Below are 27,946 nucleotides of genomic sequence, written 5' to 3' on the forward strand. Positions count from 1 at the left end.
TGATACCAAAACTTCATAGTTTTGGTTTGGAAAAGATCAAGTTTTGGAATAAAACAGCCACATTTTCTGGCAAGAAAGTCACTCAAAAAGCAGGGGGAGATCAGTGAAAACGCTCAAGTTCTGTGGGTCAAACGTCTCTGGGAAAACTTAGGCTATAATAACTGCAGGGAGTGTGTATTTTGGAAAAGAGTAACCTCCGTGCAATGGGCATTATTTTGGGGATAACAGGCTGTACTTGGCTTTCGGTCCAATTCGATATTTTCTGATTAATGGAGCCTCAGTATTTTGGATCGCTGCATCAATGGTATGGCACAGCTACAACACTCCTCTCTAAACTCTGAGAATATCTGCCTGAGGACTTGCAGGTTCCATATGCACACCGTTTTGGCATTTTTGCTTTTTTCTGAAAACTTGACAAGCGTCCTGTACCTACTTACAGTTGCTACTGTAGGGACAGTGACCGCTCTAAGGAGGGGCTCAGGGTAGTTTGTTAAAAGGCCCTGACACACCAAGCCAACGGTCGTCTGTTGGCCATAGTTGGGCTGTTGGTCAGTGTTCGTGGCCATTGTCATTGTTGATCCTCATTGACCTTCGATGACCCTTTTTTTCCCTGTGGGTTTAGCAGGTTGAATCTGCGGCAGCGGTGGAGCCCTCCGGTGAATGAAATCACTTTGATTTTCTGTGAGAAATGTAAACAAACGGCTAAAGTTAAGAGTGAGGTCGAAACAAACTTGTTATATATAGTGTAACTGTTTTTCTTTAGCCATTGAAATCTTTAGCAGAAATGTTTCCTGACAGTTGTTGTTCACTGTCACACAGTAAATATGCTCTGTTCTTTCAGCATTAGATTGTGTTGTTAATGTGCTAACTAGCGTCAGGATGGTTTTCCAGTTTTCCTTTTTGAATGATGAATAGACGACTGCCGTCTGCTGGTATGGAGGGGAATCTCACACAGGTGCAGAACGTACATGCTGGTTGGCTGTCAGTATGGTGTATTTATGTGTAACTTTTTACGTTAGGCGACAGAGCAGGGGACTTTTATCGTCACTAGTTCTCTGATGTCAGTTTGGCGTGTCTGGGCCTTAAGGTGTACTATGTTATCTCGGCAGGATCTTGCATTGCAGTGCTGACACATTGCACCGTACACTGATCACAAATTGTGCTTTTAAATTACTTTGAGTGGCACAAGCGTGTCCACTCTCAACAACGGGACAGACGTTTAAAAGGGAGCATCAATACAAAAGCAAAGCAGCCATTACTGTAACAACCAGGCAAATTGCATTCACACTGACATTTACTGAGAAGCTGAGCGCTTCCAACGAAGCATATTACAACACAGCCCACACTGTTAAAAACAGATTATATGTATCTGTCACCTTAAATAGAAAATAGAGGTAGAAGCGTAAAACTTGATCCTACTAATGCATCCAAAAGTGGTGCTGATTGTCGATGTGAAAATTCACTTTCAAATATATTTTCAGAAATGTTTCTGGCATTAAGGTTTTTCAGTAATTTAGAATGAAACCTATAATTTATGATCATAAAGAGGTCTTACATAATAAATAAATGTTATGATCAGCCGTGAAGGACCTGAGGGAGTATTTGTCTGCGATTTTCAAGGAAAGTGGGCAGACTTTGTCAGAACCTCTTAAAATAACATAAACACTTGTTTTAAAACCCAGATAATATTCTTTTAGCTTTTATGATCTTTGTCAAATTGACTGTCAGTTAAACATCTCCCTGTGGCAACAAACACTTTGGTTACATAGCCTGAGTTCTGAATTCTGTGTTATCGTAGACTTTGATCAGGCTCACAGAAAATGTGATGCTTAACTCGATTTACATTGTCAGTGTTTGAACCCTGACTTCCCTTGATAAATATGCTAATGTAAGTTTATCTCTGGGGGATCCTGAGGGTTGATCTTTTCCTTCACCTTTAGCTTTTACTCTTTTTAGATACAATTAAAAAAACGACAGTCAAGCACAGAAATATCAGGAGGTAGAAAGACAGCAAATATAGGCTGAATATAGCAGAGCATTAAAGAGATTGACATGCTTCCTGTCCATAAAACAACAACCGTCCTCACTACATGCAGTTAGTCCCTGGACCTCTCAACTCAGGGGCCGAATAGTGTCTTCTGCGGGCCGCCTTTGCATCCGTCTTCTGCCCCCCTGCCAGACGCTCTGGCCTGAGGGCAGGTTTTGGTTGTGGTGCCTTTACGGATTCACGCCCTCCTTCGGATGTACTGGATGAGGTTTTTGGCTCCGAAGTGGCTGAGGATGGAGGCTGGGGGGCTGAGACAGGGGTGAGAGCCAGGCAGATGTCCCCCACACTGAGTTGACGGCAATGCAGGCCACAGAGATGGGTGGTCCTCTGAGGGTTACAGGAGGACCAACCCCTCCCACGCACAAAGAATGGGTACTCCACATAGACATCCACCAACTCCTGGAGGAGGAGAGAAACAGAAATGCAGTTCATCCTTTTGTACACTGCGGGGTGCTACTTCTCTAGTTTGGAGAATGTTTTTTATGCACTTTTCTGAAGAATTCAATAGATTCAGCAGGGGTCCGACTTAGGCAGGCTTGTTGTGATAAGCTCTTTGCACAACAACAGTACTCATGAGGATTAATTGAGTGGCTAATTTCTTTAGATTTGTTTTTCTTTACCAAATTGCAAAACACACACATAGTGGGTTTGAAGGGATAAAGTTGGTCTTATTCTGTATTTTTTCTTTATTGTAAGCAAAATCCATGAAAAGTTCAAAACAAAAACTGCGTGCCTGTCTCTCAATATGTCTCACCTTACCTTTGTGTTGCAGTCTTAGACATGCTCACAAAAAAGTTTCAGTTTTTACAAAGGCTGCTTAATTTCCCAAAACACTTGAGTCCTATATTTTTTTAGCAAATGTTGTTTCTGGGGTTGGCTTTTATTTTCACTTTTGTTTGTGATACTGTTCACAAACAGTAACTGACAATTCCTGCATAGTATACCTGTAACCCTAATCAGTAGTGTTTAAAACAGATGAGAATCAATGACACCTCCAAATATTTTCTACAGAGCATCTCCCAACACGAATGCAACATTTTATAGCTATACTACGTAAGAAAACTAATGCCAGCAACATGTGAAGGGTTTTTCATGAGTGGTGAATACTACAGTTAAATTTCTTTCACCTGGGACTGCTGGTCGTGAAGCAGGATGAGGAGGCGCGAGATGGAGGAGGAGGACGCTGAAGGGGAGATGCTCTGCACCGTGCAGCAGCTCAGGTGCAGGTCGGGTGAAACCAGTGAACCCAGCAAGAAGTCCTCTGTCGTCAGGTGTTCCACCTTCCTCAGCCGCCCGTCTCTGAGCTCGATCAGAGAGCCTGCCACAAAGTGAGGGAGCAGCCAGGGGAAATGGTTTGAAGAGGACGAAACCTGCTCAGAGGACGGGAGAGCAGAAGATCTTGATGCATCCTCCTTCATGGAGGTGTAATTGCTGTTATCAACAGGGGAAACTCTTAAAAAGGAATGTCCAGAGGCGGGATGTTTGACATCTTTTGCTGATTTCTGCAGCGCCTCATATTGCAGGTCTTCATGTGGGGAGTGAGGTAGGCTTGTGCTCAATGATGGAGGACTCGCTTTTTCAACTCTGGGAAAATGCTCGACTTTTCTGTCCCTTCTCCTCACATATGGTCCTTTATTCCTCCCATTGTTTTGCCTCTCTGTGTTGAAACTCTTGTCCCTTAATGTCTTGAGCTGCTCCCAGCCATACCCTCCACCCACCCTTTGGAAACCATCAGAGACCAGGGAGACTGGGCTGAATCTGGAGGGGTGATGTGGATGGCCCAGGTGGAGTGGAGACAAGTGGCTGTGGTGCTGATAGTGGTGAGAAAAAGCCCATCCAGGGTGGAGCGGGTTGAACTCTCTCCACTCTGCCCAGCCATGATGATCCCTGAATGCAGAGAGGTCATGACGTCTGGACCTGGATGAGTGAGTCTGCATCCAGGGCTGGTACAGTGCAGGGACCCGTCTTGGTACAGGCTGGAAAGGACCTGTGTGCTTTGCCTTAAACTCACTCCTATAAGGGTATGGCGCCTTAAATGTTGCAGCATCACACTGCTGCTGCTGCTCTGGTGGTGAGCTCGGTCTTTGGTCCCTCTTTTTGAGCGGGAGGGTATCCCTGTCCGGGACAATAGCTGGGTTTGGTTTGAAGCTCATTGGCTCACACCGACCGTCACTCACGCTGGCACTGCGTGCCCTCCTGCAGAAGCTGTGGAGGTGTTGCGATCATGTGACACAGACTCCAGTCTCTTGGCAAGTGTTGCAGATATTCAGGTCCAAGGTCGTCACGATCTGAAAAGTAGAAGAAACAAAAATGGGCACTTAATATCTGCGCAAACATGGCATCAAGCTGGAGAAAATAATTTGATTCTTTAGTGGGACTTTCTCTCTCTTCAAACATTTCATGATAAACAACATAACTTCCCCCATCTCCTTTGATTGTGCCACCTGGGGAGATCATTTCTTGCAAATATCCCCTTGACACAACAACTTCGCCATCAGCCCCGAGGAGGGCATTCCAGCCAACAATTACTTTACTGAAGGGGTTTACTTTGATGGACATTTACCAACTCCTTTGAAGAAAAAAAGTTACTATGGTTACAAAGTGCTTTACCGCACAGTGTGGTTGTGAGGAAGGTGTAGTGAGAACAATGCGAAGTAAAAGGTTGGGGGTGTTAAGTTAGAGGCTAGACTTTCACTATATGTAAACTCATGCTATATTGCAGTATTGGTAATCAAGATTTCACCGTCTACCACAAACAAAGGAAAGTGCATGTATTCAGGATGTTGAACCTTGCATCTTTCTCAAATGATCTCTAACACTTCAAGCATCTGAAACCCCATCATCCCCTTTACATGCATACACAGCAGTGAGTCAGTTCACTGAGGGGGGCTTAATATAATCACCTTCTGGCCACACACTCACTCACACACACACACACTCACTCACACACACACACACACACACACACACACACACACACAAACACACACACACACACACACACACACACACACACACACACACACACACACACCAGTTCTCACCTATTCAAACACTGCAAACATATTATTTACACAAAGTGATGCAGGGAAAGTAAAGAGCAGTTTTTACAGCCTATCAATGCAAAGCTCATGTCAATGCCCTGCATTATGTCATCATCATAACCGAGCGCCGCCGCTGAATGGACCTCTTTCACTCTGCCCGACAGGCATGTCTCTGATATGAGCTGTTTCTTTATTATGTGTGCGCGTGTGTGTGGGAGATCAGACAACACCCTCACACTGACATTCCTGTGCGAGCACTCAGCGTTATACCATGACACATAGATACTGGAGATAAGTATTTGTTAGCTAATTGCCTGCGGTGAAAATGTAAATTCATTCAAAAAAGATTTGAGGTGTGGGCTGCTTACTCGTGACACACAGGTATGATCAGATCATGACCCAGACAGGCCTGTGCTGTGATGTCATCCAGGCTGAATTACCTTATGAGGTGATCAGGATGCTCAGGTATGGAAATTTAGTGTATGCACGGCATTGTTTAGTGTGTTTGGTGCCATTGTGATACTGTTAATCTGCACTGAAGATTATTTGCATATCTGTAGTGACAATATTGCACTTAGTCAGCTTTGATGTTTCTATTTATGGAGCTGTAGCAACAAAATGCATCTGCTGAATCCCACAGAGTTCCTCAAACATGCATTCAGAATTTAACTAATGCTTAACTGGTTCTCTTGCAGGAGAGTAAAAGAAAAGAACTACATGAATCAAGATAACCTGCTGTTGAGAAAAGCTTCATGTTGGAGACTTACTGTCCATGCATCCATCCATCCATCTATCTCTCCACACGACCCATCTTCACAAAGCCTCCATGGCCACAGACGCTCACCGCACCTGTCTGGCTTGTGTCCTCCTCCCTGGCTGCAGGTAAAAAAGGCAAAACAGAGCAGAATGATCAGAAGCATCCAGACAAGCTCAACAGACTGTCTATCAGACACGCTCTCCGCCTCCCTCTCTCTTCTCCTCCTCCTTCTCTCTCTCTCTCTTCCCTCCTACTCACTTTTTACATTTTTACACTCCCACTCCACTCAGTCAGTCAGTCCTGTTAACCTTTCTTAGACAGATCTGCTGTCTCTCCCTCTCTTACTTTCTTTTCTCTCTCCCTCTCTCTCAATCTCTCACATCTGAACTCGGCCACCCCGTGTTTGCCGTTGAGTAGCACTCTCAGCCTCTCTTCCATTTGTAATCACACTCCTCTTTCCTCTCTCCATATTCCAACACACTCTCTCCTTTGCTCCGGAGCTCTCTGTTGTTGGGTGTATAATTAGAAATGAGACTGCTGTGCAACTCCTCAGCTGATGGTAGGCGTATGACTGCCTGATGGCTTTGGCGCTCTGCCTGGCGTAGTGAGGGCGGGAAACCGTTGCTTTAGACTAGCGTGGACACACACAAAAGCAAAAAAAGAAAGAAAGGGATTGCAAAACAGAAATCTTGCACATACATCTGCAATCTGATAGCAAATAGTCCCTGATGTTTCTCACTTCCTGTTTTTCTCGCCTCTCATAATGTTTCATCCTGAATGAGCGAGACGCCAAACTGTGTGCTTTGAAATTGGCCAGTAATTGCCTTTGAGCAAAGTGTTAAAAGGTGGACATGAAGCACTAAAGCCAATATTCTTCAGAAAAAAAGAAGACCTTTGATGGTTGTGCAGACAACATAAACCTTGACCCCCACCCCCTCACCCATGCCCTGCTGGGTGCTTGCTTTTTATATATTTTTCCTCATTTTCTTCCTGCTTGCTTTCTCGCCTCCCTCCTTTCATCTCATTTTAAAACACAAGAAAGAGGACTTGGCTTTTGCTCCACGGCTGCCTCAGCAGCACAGCAGCCCAGTTCTCAGCTATTGATTTTGCAGGGCCTCAGCAGGTGAACCCCCAGTCATGAGAAAACCCACGCATAATGTAGTTTGAGGTGGAGAGGATTTCTCACTTTGAGTCACATCATGCTTCCTCTGCCCACTCTCTCTCTCTGTGTATGTATCGCTCTTTTTTTCTGTCTGTTTTTTTTGTCATTTGCTGCACACACACACACACACAGGAAAAAGTTCACGGCATGGTAAGATGCTGTCACGGCATTTGTCGCAGTTTGCCACAGTTGGCATAAACCACCACAACCACTGACATTTACAGAGAGTATTTTTTTATTGATAGAAATCGCCAGCCACTCCCACTACTTCCCAACTGCTACATTACAGCCTGTGTTTGAAGTTTCACTTTTCAGTTTGCCACAGACGCCAAGTCTTAACTTTCAGTAATGAAAGTTTCAGTGGCCGTGCACATAAGCTTATAGAGGTTTGCTACACATTTGCTGTCGAATGTATAAAAAAACCCAACAACCTATGTACTATAGCTTTTGTTAAGCACTCTATCATAAATAAATAAATAAAAAATAATCTTCAAAGTTAGTAGTAGAAGATTACACAGTTAGCTCATTTTGTCCTGATTCTCAACACCATATTCTCGCAGTGACTCACACCACCATCTTTTCCTGCCTGCAACTGAAGCAAGGCACTCTTTAAAAGCCTCTCTCAAATGCTGATGCTGGGTTTTGGATAAGGGCAATGATGTAATGATGCTCTGTAAAGCCTCTGCATGCAAACATTGTGTAATCAGCAAGTCCAGTTTAGAAGACAAGTAAGTGTCATCTGCTGTCCACTAGATGGTGTCTATTACACATGGATTATAAATGATCATACTGTGGTTTAACAGGGCATTTCCATATAAGTGATTTTCTTCTCACTGTTTGGAAATGATTTTTTAGGAAACGTTTTAAGAGCCAAAAGGCATTTTTTTTTATTTGTTATATATTATCAGGTAACTGCTGCTTTAACTGTTGTTTACTGCACTTTATCACTTTACATTTGTTTACATTTATGCTTTTCTGTTCTGCTGCATGTTTGTCATTGCACTATATGTTTGTACCGTGCCATGTGTCTTGTTGTTTGTTCCTTGTGTTCATTCATTCATTCTTTTGTTTTGCACTGCAGGGAAGCATGTGCTGCACTCTACGTACTGCACTGCACACTGTATAGACAGATGACTATAAAGCCTCTATTATCTTATTGATATATGAGAAAATCAAGTAAAAGAGAGGAGAAAGAGAGATGCAGAATGATGGATGTTGTGATCCATGGAAAACACCTTAAACCTCTGTACCAACATTGCTCCTTGGCCTGAGTTGTTTAAGCCAATGATTAAAAAAAAAAACTAACTAAGAAATACATACCAGTTTTAACACTGTTTAGAAAGCTGTCAAGAAAATGATTACGGACAGAAGTTAACGCAGAGATCTTGAGCAATGTGATATTTTGCAACAACTAACGATTATTTTCAGCATAGATCAATCTGCTGGTTATTTTATCAATAAATTACTAAATAATTATTTGGTTTGAAAAAGAATCCCGAATCTTAAGGTGATTATTTGTAAATGACTTGTTTTGTTCATGGATCTGTACAACACCCAAAGATATCTAATTTATAATAGCATAAAACAGAAGAAAAATCTGCAAATCCTCATGTTTGTTCCATAGACAGTCAATTTACTGTCTATTGATTAATTAAGGGTTTTAGCTTTAACTTAAAATGAGCCTAACTTTCTTTCTTTCTTTCAGAGACATGTTTTCTGCCAAATATTCATCTACAAACACACGTTCTAATCTTACTTTTGAGTGTAAAATGGAATTTTTTTTTTTTTTTTTAAGATTTTTTTCAACTGTTAGTTGCACATTGTAACCAAATGTAATAGTAGCTTAAAATGAATCACTCATTTGAATGCATAATTACATATAATATAAAAATATTATAGTTATACATATTTTTCTATGATTTATAAGAAATAAAATGTTCCTTGTGAGGCGTAAACCTGAAAAAAAGTGTTTAAATTGTTCATGAGCATCAGTGCTATTCTAGTGTTTTGTTAACAAAGTCAATGAAAAATAACAATACAATAATTAAAGAGATATATATTTGTGTGTTAATATAGCATGAGTTTACATTACTTGACCCTGGAGGTGACACAGAAGAGAGATTTAAATCTGAAAAAAAAAACAAAAGAGGGAGACAGGGAACAAGAGACAGCAAGGGAGGGAGGGAGGGAGGGGGTGTAAGAAGACAAAAATAACAAAGGCATGTGCCTGTCTCTCCTTGGTATTTTCCACTCCGTTACATAAAATCCCTCCTTGCCTTTTCTGAATCCCTTCCCCGGTCTCCTTCAGCTCCTCCCTCCTTACCGTCATTGGTCAGCTGGTCGGCTCCACAAAGCCACAAACTTGTTCTCGCCTCATCCAAGTGGCTCAGAGTGCACTGAGGCGAGGAGGAAAAACGGGGAAAGGAGAGCAGCAGTGTGGCAGCCAGCATCAGTCACCTTGGAGCGGTCCGAGTGAGCGTAGGAGGAGGTGGGAGATGGTTGGCAGCCTCTCTGCTGAACTCTGACTGATCTTCTCTGATTGATTGTCTCTGTCTTCTACGACTCTCCTCCAGCAACATGAGCTCCTCATCGGCCAACCTTCACAGCAAACGTCTGCCCTGTGAGTCATTTTCAAAACTTGTAAAGCTTTTGCAGAAACTAAGCTTTTAGTTCAGGTTTTTGAGATGGAGCTACACGTTTGCTCTATTGACACAGTTTTTTTATTTAGATGTAGAGCGGGACATTAGAGAGGAGAAAATAATTCTCCATATTTGGTTGTCAGAAGTACAGCAAACACACACACACACACACACACACACGCACGCACGCACGCACACACACACTTATACCACATTAAAGGCAAAGAAACTGAAACTTAAACTACAATGAAAGCCTGCTGTTCCATTTCATCTGACACCTATTATTGTGTACGAAATCCTTTTTTGATATTTTTTCATATGAAATTCATCTTATTATGTCATGAACTTTCTTGAGTGTGTGTTTGTGTGAGATATTCGTAATGTAGAAGCCGGTGTGACAGCTCAGCCAGTGTGTTAAATAGCTGCTGTTGTGTTGATGCTGCCTGAGGTGACTGGTCCAAGTGCTGTGCCAGCCAAAAATCAGACAGGAATGTTGAATCATCACCCTGAGTAATGTCCACTAATACCAAGTGAATAGGTCACACTCTCTTTACACAAAAACAAGGATGCATTCCCATACACACACACACACGCACACGCACACGCACACGCACACGCACACACACACACACACACACACACACACACACACACACTGAGGTAGGCTTGGATTAGGGCCACTGCAGAGCTCCAGACAAAGATCTCTTATTTCTAATGGGATTGTGCCTGTAGATCTCATCAGAGTCGACTGACTGCAGCAGGGTCTGCAGCTTGTTCCACAGGCACACCAACCCAGATAGGACCTGAAATTGAATTAGACCCGGTGAGATCAGTCTGCGATTCATGAGGCTAAAAAGGATCAGGGCTATGACTCCAGAGAAGACGTCTCCCATCTGTTGCTCTGTCCACGACTTGTGTGCCTCTGTGGTCACGTTTTGATTATTGTGGAAAAGTGCCAGAGAGCGGCACATCGCTGTGCTGTGGAGTGACGGACTGACCAGCTGTTGAGTGTGTTACAGACAGCGGGGTACTGGGTGGAGAAGGAATAGTTTCTATTCTCCGTGTTGCTCAGTCCCCTTGGACTTGACCCAGATAAGACTAAGGAAGAGATTCTGTTTAATGAGCAAATTAGAGGAGTAAAAATCCATATCATGTACGGTCTGTATCTTTAATAGATCACACTCTGAGGGATACATACAGGATGTATCTCTGCTCTGCTGCTCTGCTTCATAGTCATTGGAGCTTAATGTCTGAGGGGATGTGAATGGGAACATGCTGAAGAAGATGAGCATGTGGGTGTTTGTTAAAGTTTTTTTTTTTTTTCCTCCTTTACCTCGACTGCATGGCTATAGCTACCACTGACACTGATGATGTCATATTTAAAGTAATGTTGAGGTAATTTACAGTCTGTTGTATTATAGGATATTTCCAGTATGAGTTATAATCAGCATATTTTTAGGTGAAAGTGTGGCTGGTATCGTTTTTACAGTGTGAGTCTGTGTGTCATCATGGATAAATGTGATCCTGGAGAAACCTGTTGTAGCGATACAGAAGTGGTTTAAAGTACTTTGCCTGGTGTTAATGTGTCTGTTAATTTGTCTGTCTGCAGACAGATTCCGTCACAACCGCTCAAGATACAGTCACAAAACTTCCTAGCTGTGTAGTCGGGATCATAATGAAGGCCGAGCTCAAAGATGGGTGTGGTTCGCGCAAGAGAGCAGATGAGTGGAAAGTAGGAAAAGGAAAGATCCACCCTTTTGTCCAAATGTTTTCACTTCTGGCTTAAAAAAAAACAAGTTGGCGACAGCCAAAAAGCAGTAGGTGATGTTATGGTAGCTACATCCATTATCTTATACAGTCTCTGAGTTAAACCTGCAATAACTCATTTTCCACCAAAGTGTTCTTTTTTGTACCTATCTGTATACATGTTTTTTTTCTGCTGGGGGTCTATAGGGATTAATTGTTTTCGAGCCAGCCTCAAGTGGCCATTTGATGAACTACAGTTTTTGGCATTTCCTGCGTTGGCTTCATTTTTCAGCCTCGGGGTTTGCATCCGCTTTTACATGACATATAGTTGTTAAATTCATTGTTATTGTTAAATCAGCTGACAGTTGACTGTTTTACAACTAAAAAATAAAACAATAAAGAATACAGGATTTCCCAGCCAAAACTTTCACTTTTACATGTTCATATTGGAAAATGAAAAATAAGGGACAACATGTTTGAACAGTAGCCTGGAGTCAGGCCTCTAAATGATTTCTCCCATCTCCAATTTTTTCAGCAATCTTAAGGTCTTGTGTTGTGCTCAAGTGGGACCTCGTATGGAGACATAATCTTAGAGCGATGAAAAAGGCAACAAGGATAAAACTGATATGACAGCGGTTGTAGTGAGATTATTTGATTTGGGTCGAACCAGGGGTGATCTCTCCCCTAGTCAATAAAGTGTGAATCATACTTTGTGTTTAAAGAAGTGATCAATAATACTGGCACTGCCAGACTGATACAGTGCTAAAAATGCTGAACCTTTTATTGAAGAAGTGTAAAGGCTTTGTTATGCTCTTTCAGAAACAACAAGAAATATCAACGGGGTCACTGCTTACCAATGTGAGAAAAGCACAGATAGTTATGATATAACAATACCTTGTGGCATGTCAGCACTTTATGTTAATGAAATATGTGTGATAATACTTAACAGCCTTGCATGGATGGTCGTATAAGGTTCCCATCTTTTCAGCAGTCTTAAGTTGTGCAGCCCTGGGGACGTAGACTAGCTCCTCTCATTAGTTCTCAATAAAATCCATCTACATACTGTTCAGCTGAATCCTTCGTGTAAAGACAGAGTGAACGCCCTCAGGCATGAAAATGAGTGCTCAGAGCTCTATGCAGAAACAATCTATCATGTGAAAACTCTTCCAAATCAATACACTGTGTAGCACAAATTCACCCCTTTGGTCAGTTACAGAGTGGAGTTTGTTCCCCGAGGCGCTGGTGTTGCTGGATGCAGGAAACATATTATTCCCCCGACTATCAAAACAAAAAAGGTGTGACGTTAAAACTGCTATAATCAATACTTTTATAGTAAAAGGATAGCTCACCCCAAAATCAAAAGTAAATATTTCCCCTCTTACTTGCAGTGCTATTTATCAGTCTGGATTGTTTTGGGGAGTTGCCGAGTGTCAGAGATATTGGCTATAGAGATTTCTGCCTTTTTTCCAATATACTGGAACTAGATAATGGATACAGTAGCTCAATGCGTGGAAATTTGGCTTGGGAACTGCAGGGTTGCTGGTTCAAGACCCCATATGGACCCAACACAGGGTATGGACTGGTAGCTGGAGAAGTGCCAGTTCATGGTCCTGGGCACTGCTGAGGTGCCCTTGAACAGGACACCAAACCCCCAACTGCTCGGGACGCCTGTCCACGGGCAGCCCCCTCACTCTGACATCACTCCATAAATGCATGTGTATAGGTCCTGTGTGCATGTGTGTTTCTGCATGTGTCTGTATTTTGGGTGTATGTGTGTTTGTAATTGTGGAAAAATTTGAATTGAATCTTTGTTTCTTTCTTTCTCTTTCTTTTTTCTTGATGGCACTTGGTGCTCAAAGTGCCCCCCACCACCACCCAAACAACATTTGAAAAACTCAACAGCAATGACTCCTTCCAAAAATTATCATCTGTTTACTCAAGACAATCCAGAGACCTTTTTGTGAGCAGTTTAGGAACTTTTTTCTTTCTCCTGAACTACCTTACACCCACCAGTCATATCACCTCGGAGAAGGAAGCGTGCAACGTTACAGCTCGGCTGAGGAGGACGCCATTATTGTTTACACTTCGTCTGTCATGAGCACAAGTCTCTCATCCATAAATAGAGGCACGTGTCCTTCTGTATGGTTATTCGGTTGGTAGATTCCCATATGAAACCTCTTACAACAACGTCTGGGGATTATCTTCAAGATCAAGTTTATTACAATGCAATGAAATGCACCATGTCTTGGCTCTGTCTCAACCCTTAAAACCTATAAATATTACAATAAAAACAAATGACAATACTATTGAAAATAAAAATGCTCACAGAAAGGTCTATGGGTTATTTTGAGTAACCTTGATTGCCGAGTAACCATGATTTATTGAAAGAGACATTGCTATTAAGTTTCTCAAATATAATTTTTTGGGTGCTTTGAGCACCACAAGAGCCATCTAGTCAGATTATATTGGAGAGAAGGCAGACATCTCTACAACGATATCTCAAACACCAAAACAATTTAGATTAATAAATTACCATTATAGGTACGACGAAAAATGTGTATTTTTGATTTTGGGGTGAATTTTCCCTTTAACAATCAAATATGGTCTAATAAAGGTTTGATGGGTTTAATAAGCCAATAGGTGAAAGCACCTGTTTGAATGTGCAAGGGGTTTAAAAAAAAAAAGTAGATAAAGAAAATCTATTGAAGTAGAATGGATTTAAAATCAACCAAATAATAGACAAGAATGCCATTTTTGTTTAGTTACAGTGCATTATGATGTCGCCCCCAAATTTAATACAAGAAATAAAAGAGGTAGAGTTGAGAAAGTTAATCAAATTATTACATAAAAATAGTCAGAATTATTCTTACAACTTAGAGTTACAACAAATATGAGATAAAATATAGTTCAGCTTTAATATGGTTTAAATAATGTTATCTTTTATCTAAATCACACACATTTATTGTGATTGTGATAACATGAAGTAATCATTTCTGGCCAGTCGATGCTTCAATAAGTCATGATAAAATAATGTTTAGTCTTTTATAGCCGGCAGCATCTGCGGTCGCCTAAGCCTCAACAAACAGATGACTGAGACTCTGTGTTGAGTTAAAGCAAACATTCCTACAGTCGTCCCAGCTGACGTGAAAATAGCTTTAAAACCTCCCTTGCAAACATGGGGAGCGGCAGCTGTTCCTCGAAGAACAGGAAGCCGCGTGAACGTAGAAGTGATTGCAATGAGAGAAGTCACCATGTGAGGATTTAACAGGAGAGAACAGTTTCCGTCTTTGTCTCAGAGAGTCCAAACCCTTATGGAGAGGATGTACTTGGTTAACCTTCACTAGATGATTTAATGTTTTAATTACAGATCAGTGTCAGCGTTATCTGTCTGTTCAAAGCCACTCCAGATGCACCATCTGCACCCGCTGACACAGTTTCCTTAATTAAAGTGCCTTGTTACTTTGTCTGTGATGATTTATTCGCAGTGTTTTTCTGTTTTTATTCTTATTACACCTATTTAGCATTGCTTACTTAACCCATACAGAGGTTTGAGCATTACTGGCTGGTTTAACTGCTTGAATAATTGTTAATAATTGTACACTGTTTATTAATAGCTATTCTAGATAAGAGGATTTGAAAAAATACTTTGCTAGCTTTTGAAGCCTATTGTGTTGATCAGAACTCATGACAGTCTGTTTGTGGGTTTATGGAGGGCAGTGGGACACTGACCTACAAACAGTCCTATTGTCAATCTGTGTGTAATTCGGGCAAGAGGGAAGGAAGGAGAGGGTTAACACTGATGTCATTGTTGTCCGGACGGACTGGGCTGATGGGGCTGGACACTGCTTTGTTCCAGCGAAAACAGACAGATCTAATATGCAAACGAAACACGCACACTCACACACAGACACACACACACACACACACACACACACGCATGCAGTGAAATATAGACCAGGCAGACACACAAACACACATCAATAGCTGCCATAAATAATTTACTGACCTTGCAACTGGAGCCCAGTAAATGGCAGCTTTTTGGAGAGAGAATAGAGATCTTTTGGAACCAAAAATAAAAGTGTGAAACAGGGCAAGTGCAATGTCTCCAAAGATACTGTCGTCCACTGTGGCCCGAACATGTCTGTCCCACTTTAGTTCAAAGCATTATGTGTTCTCAGGAATGAGAAAAAGACACAAGCCAGCAATGTGACAGAACAGCTATCACTAGGAACTACAAAAGTGTAAAACAACTTTTACTTTGCTGAGGATGAGCTGAAACACACAACATGACCATTTTCATTTTGGTAATAAACTAGAGACCGACTTGCGTAGGGATCACATCAGCTGTGATGCAGAGATCCACGACCTCAGGGCTGTGACACACCAAGTTCACCGCCAGTCAATGTCAGGCTGTGGGCGAGCGTCTGTCGCCCTAGTTTTTTGTGGTGTGTTCCTCAGTGTTTGCACTAGTTGTTTTTCAGCTGATTCAGCATGTTGAATTGGCATCAGAGCTGTTTGGGCCCATAAGTGAGTGAAATTTTGGGCAGTTCAGCTATGTGCACGAGAGGAGAAACGGAAGTGAGGAAAGTAAACAAATGACTAAAGTCAAGAGGGGGCAAAAGAGCAAATCAAAATGTCACTGAGCTCTTCAGCAGTAGCAGTTTGTGACTGTTTGTGGTTTTGTTCACAAGTGATTCGGTAAATATGCTTTGTTCCTTCATCATTGAGGGCTGTTGTTACTGTGCTAGTTGGCTAACAAGAGTCTTGAATCTGTCCTGTCGCTCTTCCGGTCCCTATTTGAATGACGGATAAAGACTACCACTGCCTGCTGGTACGGAGAGTTACTTTCTGTCACGCAGGTGGAGAACATACATGTTAGTTGGCCCATATGTGTTAGTCTTTGTGGTGTGTTCAAGCAACCAACCACTTGGGCAGAGAGAAAGGTGGCATGAGGTAAGGCAACAGTTGGCCTTGATAACCACTAGTTCTTTGATGTTGGTTTGGTGTGTCTTGGCCTGAGAAGAAATGTGGGCCAGGGCGTAAAGACAAAATACGTCCATTTAAGACATACAAATACCTGGCAAAATACTCAAAACTGCTTGTGTGGTTTTTTCTGCAACAAAAGGAGTCTCCAGGAACACATTTTGCCATTATTACACACACACACACACACACTCAGAAACTCACTGGATGAAAACAGCTAGACTACTTCTTGCATCTCTGCTCTCGCTGTTAGAGAAGGATAAATCTTCTACCTGTAGCCAACCAGCCGCTCCACAGTTCGTCACGACCACTGAGACACCATTAATTACCGTAACAGCCTTAGCAAAGAGACTGATCCACTAATGATCAGCTGTGGACTGTTAACAGCCGGCTGGGGTCAAAGTTGCGCTGGAAAGTACAGAAGAGACTTTCGGTAAAAATAACAAGACATCCTCTTTAACTAATGAGCCTGAACAGAATTCCTTCTCTCTATCCGCTCCATCTCTATAACCCACATCCTTCTGTTGCCTGAGTTTAGTGTATCCTCTGTCTCATCATACTCTACATTTCTCAAGGCATCCTCGTCTTCATTTTTAGCCTTTCTGCAAGTGTTTTTTCTCATCCATGACCTTTCCCTCACTCTCTCTGCACCCTCTCTGTCTCACTCTTTCTCTTTCTCTCCCTCCCTCTCTCTGTGTTGGGAAACCTTCTCTGTGAAATATAATCTTTTCTCTCCGATAAAAAGTGTCTGAGCCGAAAGGGCAGCCAGTCTTTTTGTAGTGGCTTCAGACCAAGTGTTACTTCACAGTTTCACATCTGTCTTTGTGTTTAGGAATATTAAGCCTGAGTTTGTTTGAGAGAGACAGTGAGAGAAAAGTACTGAGATATAGAAGACAAAAATGACTTATCCATCAATAAAGTTAATAATTAAATAAACACAAAAAGATAAATAAAATGCCATATTTAATAATTCTATTGATTGATTTTAAAGGTCCAGTGTGTAGGGTTTAGAGGGATATATTGGCAGAAATGGAATTTAACATAGTAAGTACATTTTCTTTAGCATATAATCACCTGAAAAAAAGAATTGCGGTGTTGTCTTTACCTTAGATTGAGCTGTTTATACAGGGTCCCCATCCGGTCCTCATCCACAGTCCACCATGTTGCACCACCATGTTTTTACAGAATGGACAAACCAAACACTGATTCTGGAGAGGGCCATTGGCATTTTTGTGTTGGCCATTGTAGTTAGCACCCTCTCTGCAACAAGCTGAACAGTGTCAGAAAAACACTTTTTATGTAAATCTGCCTTTATTCAGTATTTGTACTGGTTTAAATCACCGGGTCTGTTCGTTGGGTAGAGGAAGAGACCTCCTGAACAATAAACACTGAAGCGATTCTGACTGGGAATTTAAGTTTCAGCTGGTTGCAATGTGTCATCCTCACCACTAGATGCCACTAAATCATACACACTACTCCTTTAACATCTATTTATGTATGTATTATTTTATTCATTAATAAAATATATTTTATTTTATTTTAATTTTCAGATTTTTTAAATGTATTTATTTATGAATGTCACATTTGGTCCTCCATATTGAGATTCTTATTTACAAAGGGAACAAGGACAGAGCACTAAATCAGGACATTTTCTCATTTTCTCAAACCACTGATACCACAACGCTTTATGCTTTTCTTGGCATTTAAATCTGATGGATGGTGGGACGGCTGAGGCAACACATGGAAGTATGTGCCGCCACCAAAGCCATTTAAACTGGGATGATGACCTCATCCATTTGTACAAGGAAACCACTTCTCAGAAAAAAACAGCCTCGGCATGGATGAATAGACTCAAGCTGTGAGTCTGGCAAACTGCTTCATAATCAAAGCAGACGAGGAAGCGATGGTTCCCACTGGGGTTTCTGTTTAACTGCTGTTTACTGAGGGGTTACAGCCAGCGCTGCTCCTTCAACCAATGAGTGTAAAAACAGCTAGATCATCTAGAGAGGCTGTTTTCACTGCGCCATTCTGCTCTGACCTTTGCTTTACCCGTCACAGGGGAGTCTGCCAGTGAGAGAGCTCACATATTCATTTAGCACAGTGATGGGCTAATGGCAGCCTGTGTGCAACACCAGGCTCTCCTCTCCCTTCATTTAGCCTTCAGATCAATGCGTTGCCCCTGCTGTTTGTGCATTTGGAGCATTTAAGCAGCGTTTCAGGCTCCTGTCTGCGGAAACGTGACAGTGGGAACAGATGATGTGACACTAAACAGAAAAAGAAAAGGACATGATTCATGGTGTTTGTGGTTTTTCACTGTTTAGAAGAAAAAAAACATGTAGTCAAGATAAAGACAGTAGAACATTGAATCTGGGTATCATCATGTGGGGATGATGCATTATATTTGCAGGGTCTGCTGAGAAGTCACGGCAGTTTGCACAGTAACTTGATTTAAGCAAGAACAAACAAACTGCAGAACATTAGTTTAGTTAGTTTGGAGTTTACAAACATCTCTTGGTTATTACAGGATTTCACTCCACTAAACAAATTAAAAGCTAAGTTTAGGTGTATTCACCCTCCACTTCATCCCAAATTACGGTATTTCCCGTAAATGGCATCATGACTAAGGAGTGCAGGCCGGTCCCGTTCCCATACATCTGAGCCTTTGTCCAGCTCTGAATGGGCTCTTTCTCTCTCTGCCCCCTGAGCGGAGGATCTGGGTTTGTCTTTATGTGGGGAGACAGAGTGGCACGCATGCACGTCCGGCCAGCTATGTCTTTCTCTATCTTTCTGTCTGTTCCAGTCATTCTGCATGTCCGGCTGCGTCTGAACCCTGATCTATGACCTTTTCTTTCTTTAGTCCCTGAGCTCTCAGGGGAAGGAAGCAGGGGGAGACAGACAGAAGCAAAAGAAAGAGAGACGGATAAAGAGAAATACAAAAAAGGTTTAAAGAAAAGACAAAAAATTAGAAAAAAAGACAAGAAAAGAGACCAAAAGAAATACAGACAGAAACAAAAACAGAGCCAGAGGACAAAAATAAAGAAAGAATATGGATGGAAGGAAGGAGATACATAAAGACAAGGAGAGAGAAGAAAAATATAAAACAAAGAAAAAAAGACAGAAAAAACAAAAAGAGACATAAAAACAGAAAATACAAAATAGCTAGAGAGAGAGAGAGAGAGAGAGAGAGAGAGAGAAAGAGCCAAAAAAGTAGAGAAAGAAAATCAGAGACAAAAACAAGGGAGATGGGACAAAAAGAGACAGAAAGGGGGACAGATGGAGAGACGGAAAGGCAAAAAATACAAACAACTTGAAACTGAAACTACTACAAACTTGAAAAAGAGAGAAAGAAAGGTGGGAAAGACAGAGAACAGCTAGTAACAGAGAGAAACAGACAGGGAGTAAAAAAAAAAAAAAGAGAAAGAAATATCGACAGAGACAAAAACAAATAGTAGCCAGAGTGAACAAATAGACAGAAAGACAGAGAGATAAAAGACAGAAACAAACAGAAATATCGGCAGAAAGAATAGACAAAGAAAACAGACACAAAGAGAAAAATGTCAGAAAATAAAGAACAGCTGGAAATAGAGTGAGAGAAGGAGAGAAAAAAACAGTAAAAAGATTTTAAAAAATGAGCAAAAGAAACGCAGAGACAAAAACAAATTGAAAGAGGACAAAAAGAAACAGAAAGAAAGATAGACAGAGAGACAGAAAGGGAAAGAGAAAAGCAGACGAAACTAAAAAAGAGACAAACAATAGAGAAAAGAAAGCCAAAAAAAGTCAGAGAACACCTGGAAATAGAGAAGAATAGTGCGAAATACAGAAAAGAGACGAAAAAAGTACAGAAAGAGAGAAAGACAGAGCGATCAGCTCAGGCGTGCAGGTTGTTTGTCTCTCGGGCAGCCACAGGCCCTTCAGACATCTTGTGGTATGAAACTATAGACTTTGGCTTGTGGCGGGGCTGTAACAGACCAGACATGTGATCTCATCAGCAGTGGACGCTGCGGCCAGGCTTTTCTTGTGAAAAGAGATTTTCCCGTGTGAGTGGCTGCACTGATCAGAGGTCGCTGGGGTCGTTCGCGGCCAGGGAAGCCGCATCGATCCCGGTGATCCAATGGAAAAAAGAACAGGATAGGGAAGCAAAATCAATGTGAGGATATACATCTGTAGCAACCTTTAGCTCTCCACAGGCCTCAGCCTTTAAGTAGAAACAATCAATGATGTGATCAATCAGTGTTTAACTGAGTGGGAAAAAACTCCAGGATAAGCACATTGTGTAAACCTGTAGCCTCTAATGACAAGCACCGTTTTCAGACATGTTATTTAAGTCTGCTCTTCTATTGAGAGAAAAGAAAGGATGGTTATTCATCCAGGACAAGTCCAGTGTTTTGTTTGACATGATGTCCTTGGCTAGTCACATTAAACAAGGAGCTCTTTTCATGTCAACACACATGTCCAACCGCAGCTCCTTATTGTGACTGACATCTTGCTTTGTCAGCGCTGCTCCCTTTGCTTCCAGAAGCCTCCGTAGACGATAGTGGTTCTGATTGTGTAACAAGGAGACGAGAGCGTCGCACTCTCAAAACCTCAGACACAAAGACAGAAATGCTGCAGAGACAAAATGTCGTAAAGATGACTGGCGCAAGATAAACTACTTGTAATCATTCCCCTGCCATCTCAGGGTGTCTTATGGAAGATTGCAGTTATGAAAGAGCAGCTGTACCCTCTGATGGCTGCACAGTCAGAATCCTCCATTGCGTAATTGTAATCACTAACATCACCTCCTGCAGGGGACTTTCTGTCTCCGTTTGGTAAAGAGCAGTGATAGAAATTAGTGCACCTATTTTACACATCAAAGTCTGTTGGCTTGTCTTAGGGAATACAACTGCGAGGCTTTATAGTAGTATGAAGCCTTTTGTTGCTCCAGAAGGAGCTGCATCAAATTTAGTAAATTTCCCTCAAGTGATGATGTCACTTGAGTCAGGCTGACTACAAATTTGAAAATGAAGTTAAAACGAAGTGAGCTCACCGGCCTTCTGCACTCCACTTCTCATCTCTGCTTGAGCTACAAGCACAACACACCTGACTCTACGTCCAAATTATAGTTTGGGTTGCATTGTGGGTACTGAAGGCACTAGGTTTTGACAAGGAAGAGGAATAAAAAATTCCTGTGGTTTGAAAACACATAATTTTGCTTCTTTTTACTTTTGGTATGCTCTGCAGCTGCCCATACAAAATACTTACTGTTGGCATAGAGTATGCACACAATTGGGACATGCTACTTCATCATTGGGCCTTGAAATGTTACCCTTTTGCTCATTTCTGTTGCAGTCCATAGGACAAAATCAATAATAATAATAATAATAATAATAATAAATTATTCACACAAGTCGTGCAACATGTGCAGTACCACCTAGACTTGAATGCGCTGTCATCTGTCATTGCGGCTTTTGTGAGCCGTCAGCGAGCAGTCATCTGTCTGCGGCTCCTCCAAGTCACAAATCTTGCACTATGCAGTGGATTGTGGGTCAGAATAGCCAGAAAAGCATGCTGGCTTCCATACTACAAAAAATGAGCGGACGCAGTAGGACATCCTGGTATATATTTTTTTACACTCTGAATAGTATGTTATTTGGTTAGTAAAGCACATCACTAGATCTACTGCATTGATCTTTATCCTTTTTGTTTTATTTCCCTAACTGTCCACTGTGGGTCCAACAAAATTATATCAGTGCAATGCTAAAGTGGTGCACTCTTAAGCTTTCAGAATAAAGAAAAATCATGGAATCAATTAGCAGTTCAAAGGGCAAACTTTGGCTCTGAAGAAACTTTCCAAAGGCCAAATAACTCTGATGAAGTCATCAGGATGATCTCAGTTTGGGTTTGGAGATTACAAATCCTTACAGCAGGAAGCTGTAAACTAGGGCTGAGGAGTTTGGACGATATCGCCATTTAAATGTAGATTTATTGCCTGAGAGGGATATTTGTTTTCATGGCCAGTACACAGAAACATGAAGACATTCACTCATAGTACACATAGCAACATACAGATACAGACTGTGCACAGAAATCTCCATATCTAGATGCTTTTATGTGTTTTTTATTGTCTTTTATGCTGTTCTGTTGATTGTTGAGAGCTTGTGGATGCAAGGCAAATTTCTGTGGAAACGGACAATAAAGTATCCTTTTATCTTATGAATTTACCAGGCAGGAAGAACTGAAATAAAGCTGCTATTGAATGTCATTATGGTAATCATAAGATCCAGTATTTCTGAGAGGGAGGATGAGAGGAGCTGTTTGGTGCTCAGAAGGATCAGATCTTGTCTGATAGGTCAACGTGATCTCATCCGTACTTGTCATATTTCGATGCATGGGGAGAATCCCCTGATGTCGGCCATTAGGTTTTAGTAACAAAACTAGCCTACTTGGTTAGGTTTAGAAAAACATGGTTGATATTAGTCCTGTCTGTTGACTCATGTGACTAAGAAATCACATGACAAAATAACTTGACAATGACTCAGTTTCACACAGGACATGGACACCAGTCTTCTGAGTCAGTCCTGTGCTTGTTGCATCCATCCAGCCTTACTTCCCAACCCTAACCCTAACCCTAAGCACATTTTCTCGCTCTTTATACTACATCCATTGCTTTGACCATCTAATAATTACAGAAATGGGTTTGCATTTGAGTTGGTTGAAAGCTTAGTGCATCTTATACTGACGCTAAAGAGTGCATTGTGTGTCCATATCTGACGCCTACGGCTATTGCCTAAGGGGCGTCCTTTTTGAAACCCTTAGAGTTGACAGGCTGGACAGATGAGAGAAAGTGATATTATGTTGACTTATCAAATCATTTTATCTATTCTGCTGATTTAAAACAAAACTCACCAGTAACCAGTTTATTATAATCACTTACATCGTGCTCTTTGACGGTCATACAAAATGCAATTATTATATTGAAGTAAATGAGCAGCAGTGCAATCAAAATAAAACAAAACAAAACAAAACATAGTGATGCTTTGTTGATTTCTCATCTGTTATTTCAGAATACATACAGTTAGAGTTTGAGCACTCTTTCAGGGTATATAATGTCAACTCCTCACTTTCTGCTGTCAGTTTGCGTGTAGACACTTGTGTTTTCAGTCTCTGGGGAATCAGGGTTCTGTCTTTGCACACATACTGTGCCCGTGCTGTCAGCCGGTCCTGCGGTTTGAGTCATCCTCTTCCTCTCTTCCCTCCAAAGCTGTCTGCCTATCTGATCCCGGAGCCTGTGAGGTCCGTGTACCCAGGAGGCAGGCTGTCAAACAGGGCCGAGCAGAGCTGCAGTGACAGGCGCGTGTCCTTCTTTCACCACAGACATGTGCCTGGACACAACTCATGGCGAGGACTGTGCTGATGCAGCGCTCTGAGGATGGCAGCCTGTTGCTGCTTTTTAGGCAACATCTACATTTTAACAGTGTTTGCAGCTTCATCCTGACTGCAGCAGTTACGATGTTCTGACTGCAGTTTGTTATGACACAGGCTGTCTCAATAGGTGTCTCATCATATTGTCAGGGACAACAGAGAATCCCTGGAATCTTGTCCTGTTGTGGTATTGTAAACACCCTGAGCTGAATGTCTCCATACTCTTCACCCAGTGGTGTATTTATAGAGCCGCTGTGACTGCTGCTCTTGACACAGGCTAGATAATCTTAACATTATTCCCCGTTTAGAAATAGGTTAAAAGCCTCATCCAATTAGCCCAGTCCCTGCCTGCAGGATGTAATAGCTTCTCCAAACTCAAGATGCTGCTCTGACTCATGCAACATGTTGATTTTAACTAGAGTGAGAAACAGAATGGAAATTTAAGGTGCATACAGAGCAGGTCCCCTTCCACGAAATCTGCCATGTTGTTCTACAGTAACACAGAATGGACACACCAAACACTGGCTCCTGATAGGGCCGTTCACGTTTTCACAGTGCTGCAGTAGTTCTCTTACACATTTGCCACATGGTAGAAGTTTAATAGTAATAAAAGACTGCAACGTCTGTCTGTGCATGCTCAAAGTTTGCGCTGAAAGATGCAATTTGTTTAGTCACCTCTTTTAGCTCCTCAAAATGTGTGCCGGATTTGTTGTAAATTTAGGATCTTATGTCTGTGTTTTACCTTGTATAATTCCATGTGATAAATAAGTGATTGAAATTTAAATTACCACTCTCAAGCTGTATGTATCAATAAAGTAAACATGAAGCTTTATAAAGACAGGGAACAGCTTCGTGGGCTCTGTCCACCTACCAGCAGCTCACTAGTTAAAATGTTATACCTCATGCATAGTTGTACAAAAAGTGTAAACAGTCTGAGACATTTCCAGTGTTTACGGAGACCAGCATTTCTGCTCTCCTCAATCCTCCTGCAGTCGCACTGCTGCAGTTCACTCACACAGTGGACGTGCACTCAGCGTTATTACAGTGATGCTGATGAGGGGGAAAATGGGATCTCACGGTATCTCAGATAAGATTAACTTAGTGAAGGACCTGACGGCTTGCTTCTGCAAATCAATCTGTGGTTTTGTGAACATTAAGTAAATGTGCAGGGTGGTACGGTGTGGGAGATTGGGGAGCTTGGTTTGTTATTATTTATTATTAGTGCCCTGATAAAAGCAAATATTTGTCACATTGGAAAAAGCAGTGTGTTAGTGGAATGAATCATAATCCATGCATGTCTATGTATATGGATATGCTCATATGTAACTGTGTGCATGTATATGTATATGCATATTGGTATGCATGTGTGGTGCCTGTATGTATACAGTGTATATATGTAGGTTTGGTTGTTCAAGGATTTTTTTTTTTCTAAGCTTTTTTCCCTCTTTCCTTTTTTGTTAATTAATTCATTCAAATTTATTTTTCTTTGTCTGGTTGGCACCTTTGTAAAACTTCTGTTCATTGAAATTCTTTAAAAGAAAACCTAATAAAAAGTAAATAACAACAAAAAGGTATCAACAATCTGTATTTTTTAAATTGTGATTTATTTGCCTTTTCATTGCATCGCCATAAGTCCATAAAAAGGGAAATACACCTCCCTTTATCTCTCACCTACAGCTCAATGTCTCCCTCTTCTGGCTACCAACATTTGACCCCTGTGTGACTGAAATGGTTTCCAAATTATGTTTTACATCAAACAAACACCAGACAATCCCACTGACGGGCACACCAACCTCCAGAGCGGAGGGACTAGTTTGTAAAATCTTCTTTGTGGTGTTTGATTGGAATGCAGACACTTGAAACTCCAGATATCAGGTATTATCTCTACCTGGTCTAACTTCCTGTCCATCCTGTTGTGATTTCCAGCGGAGACCGAGCGAGGCCAGAGGCTCCCAGATAAAGACGCAGCACAGCAGCTCAAGCTGAGAGACCGACAGCGTTTCTTCGAGGAGGTCTTCCAGCACGATGTGGACGTCTACCTGTCCTCGGCGCACCTTTGTATCCGAGACTATAAGAGACGTAAGTTGGAATGGTGTGAGTTTTGTAAACCCATGCACAATGGTCATGGATGTTCATTTCATTACTTTCCCTCTCCTGCAGCTCCAATCGGCAGCATCTCGTCCATGGAGGTGAACGTGGACCTGCTGGACCAGATGGAGCTGATTGACATCTCTGATCAGGAGGCCTTGGATGTTTTCTTCAGCTCTGGGGGAGAAGACGGAGTGCTGACCTCCCCGCTGCCAGGTATTAAAACCATAAAACAGAACAAAGATTAACATGCACTGAACCGTTACTTCCCTAACAATACTTTTGCATCTGACTCACAGTCCAAGGAAACAACAATAACGAGGAAGTCATCAGTAATGGACTCTTTCGACATGTCCTCGAGGGTCTTGATGCCAAGTCTCGCATGTCCTCCACATCTTCTAACTCCTCATCAGACAGCCAGACCACCATCACCAACAGAGGAGACACCCCCGTAGTTAGGTCAGACGACGAGGAAACACACACCAGCACAGTGAAACGAAGAGCTGCGCCTCCAGAAAAAGAGAGGGTGAAAAGTCAGGCGCCGCCATCGTCTTCGTAGGACGCTCTCCGCCTGCAGCGTAGGAGTTGACCTCAGCTGGGTGTTGAAGAGTGGACTTTGGGTTGCGAGTGTTTGAAAGAGGCCTCTCAGCTGCGACTGTCTTCCACACACCGGCTCTTATCACAGCTTTCAACCATTTCTTTTGATTCTTTGATTTGTAGGTTGGTTTTTGTGTGTGTTTTGGAGGTGCAGACCATGAACTGTAAATACTAAAAATTTCCTATAAATTCTGACCCTTTTCCGTTCATGTTTTGGCATGTTTTGACAAGATTTATTCCTGTTTCTGACCTCACGCATCTTGTTGTTGATGAATGATTTTGTACAGTATTAACGCAACCCAGGAAAGTAATGCAGCGACTGAAAATTATAAAATGATACTTGGATAATAATAATTTGGCAGTAGAAAGTTTCATTTTTATTAAATGTACTGTTTCTGAAAGCAACACATTGTCCTGCCAATGCAGAATTCTGAGTTTTCTAGCTCCAACTTTAAATGATTGCTGACATGATTTCTTTGTTTTAACAATAAAAGAAAAGATGAAAATGTATTCATGTTTTTCTAACAACAAAACAGTTCCTGGTTATGTATTGTCAATAACTGCTTAGCTGCTTCCAGTCATAAAAACTGATGCTTCAAGGGAAGTTTGAAGACGCCACAACCAGAGCCGGTAGGGCAGCGTCATAAAAAGCCCTCAGACAGCTCTACATGCTGAGAAAAGAAGGTTTTTTTCCCTAATCGAAATCATCACATGTACAAAAGTGAAAATATTTTTTCTACTTATCAGCAGTGTAAGCTTGGAAGCTTCTTTCAAAGTCACCAATTACTTTAGACTGGAAGAAATTCAACTACAGTAAAGGTACACTTGGGAGAAATCTAGTTTGGTTCATAGAAAAAGCAGTACTACTTTGTAAAACATAAACAAATAGACTTGTGATATGAAAGTATAACCAGTGTTGGGTAGTGACGGGTTACTAGTAACGCGTTACATTAATATCATTACTTTTTTCAGTTGTTGTGTAACTATTTACTCATAACATGTCGGTAATTCTGTGACAGCTACCCCAAAATCAAAAATGTCGTTCAAACGTTACTTTAATTATCATCCCACCACTGAAATCAAACCGTCACATCGGCGGATTCATTTTCGTTAGTCGCGCCGCGCATGCGCGTCACAAAGCAGCAAGAAGATGGAAGCGCAAACGCTCAAAGGCCGGAAATATACTTAGTACTTTGATTTTGTCTGGTGGAAAGGTGACCAAAAAACTGTTGCTGTAGGTAGTGGCGCTAAAACTCTTGCCAAAAAACACGACACCAAACAGGTCTGAAACACCTACTATGACAGCACAACAACACGAAGCTCCGGGAAATACACCCCGGCAAAGGTGAGCTCTCCTCGGCCTCGGAGAATGGCGGCAGCCCGACACTGGCAAAACTGGATTTTAATTGTTAAAAGCTGCAGGCAAGTAACAAAGCAACAATGAAGCTTGTGGTTGTTTATGTGATGAATGATACGGCCTGT

General features: G+C 41.7%; 2 protein-coding genes across 2 annotated transcripts; one reads left to right on the top strand and one right to left on the bottom strand.

Moving 5' to 3' along the window:
• Window positions 1-2,086: 2,086 nt before the first annotated feature.
• On the bottom strand, window positions 2,087-6,302 carry LOC121954715. Its single transcript, XM_042502400.1, has 4 exons — window positions 6,107-6,302; window positions 5,859-5,967; window positions 3,175-4,335; window positions 2,087-2,446 (listed from the first exon to the last, which is right to left on the bottom strand). Exons 3-4 carry the CDS (start codon window positions 4,198-4,200, stop codon window positions 2,087-2,089), a joined length of 1,386 nt encoding a protein of 461 aa, XP_042358334.1. The 5' UTR covers window positions 4,201-4,335; window positions 5,859-5,967; window positions 6,107-6,302.
• A 3,083-nt stretch (window positions 6,303-9,385) lies between these two features.
• On the top strand, window positions 9,386-26,974 carry LOC121959963 (dysbindin-like). The gene is made up of 4 exons (XM_042509525.1): window positions 9,386-9,630; window positions 25,706-25,858; window positions 25,940-26,083; window positions 26,167-26,974. Exons 1-4 carry the CDS (start codon window positions 9,588-9,590, stop codon window positions 26,424-26,426), a joined length of 600 nt encoding a protein of 199 aa, XP_042365459.1. The 5' UTR covers window positions 9,386-9,587; the 3' UTR covers window positions 26,427-26,974.
• Window positions 26,975-27,946: the final 972 nt, after the last annotated feature.

The sequence above is a fragment of the Plectropomus leopardus genome, chromosome 2 (assembly GCF_008729295.1).
Source record: "Plectropomus leopardus isolate mb chromosome 2, YSFRI_Pleo_2.0, whole genome shotgun sequence".
Taxonomy (NCBI): Eukaryota; Metazoa; Chordata; class Actinopteri; order Perciformes; family Serranidae; genus Plectropomus; species Plectropomus leopardus.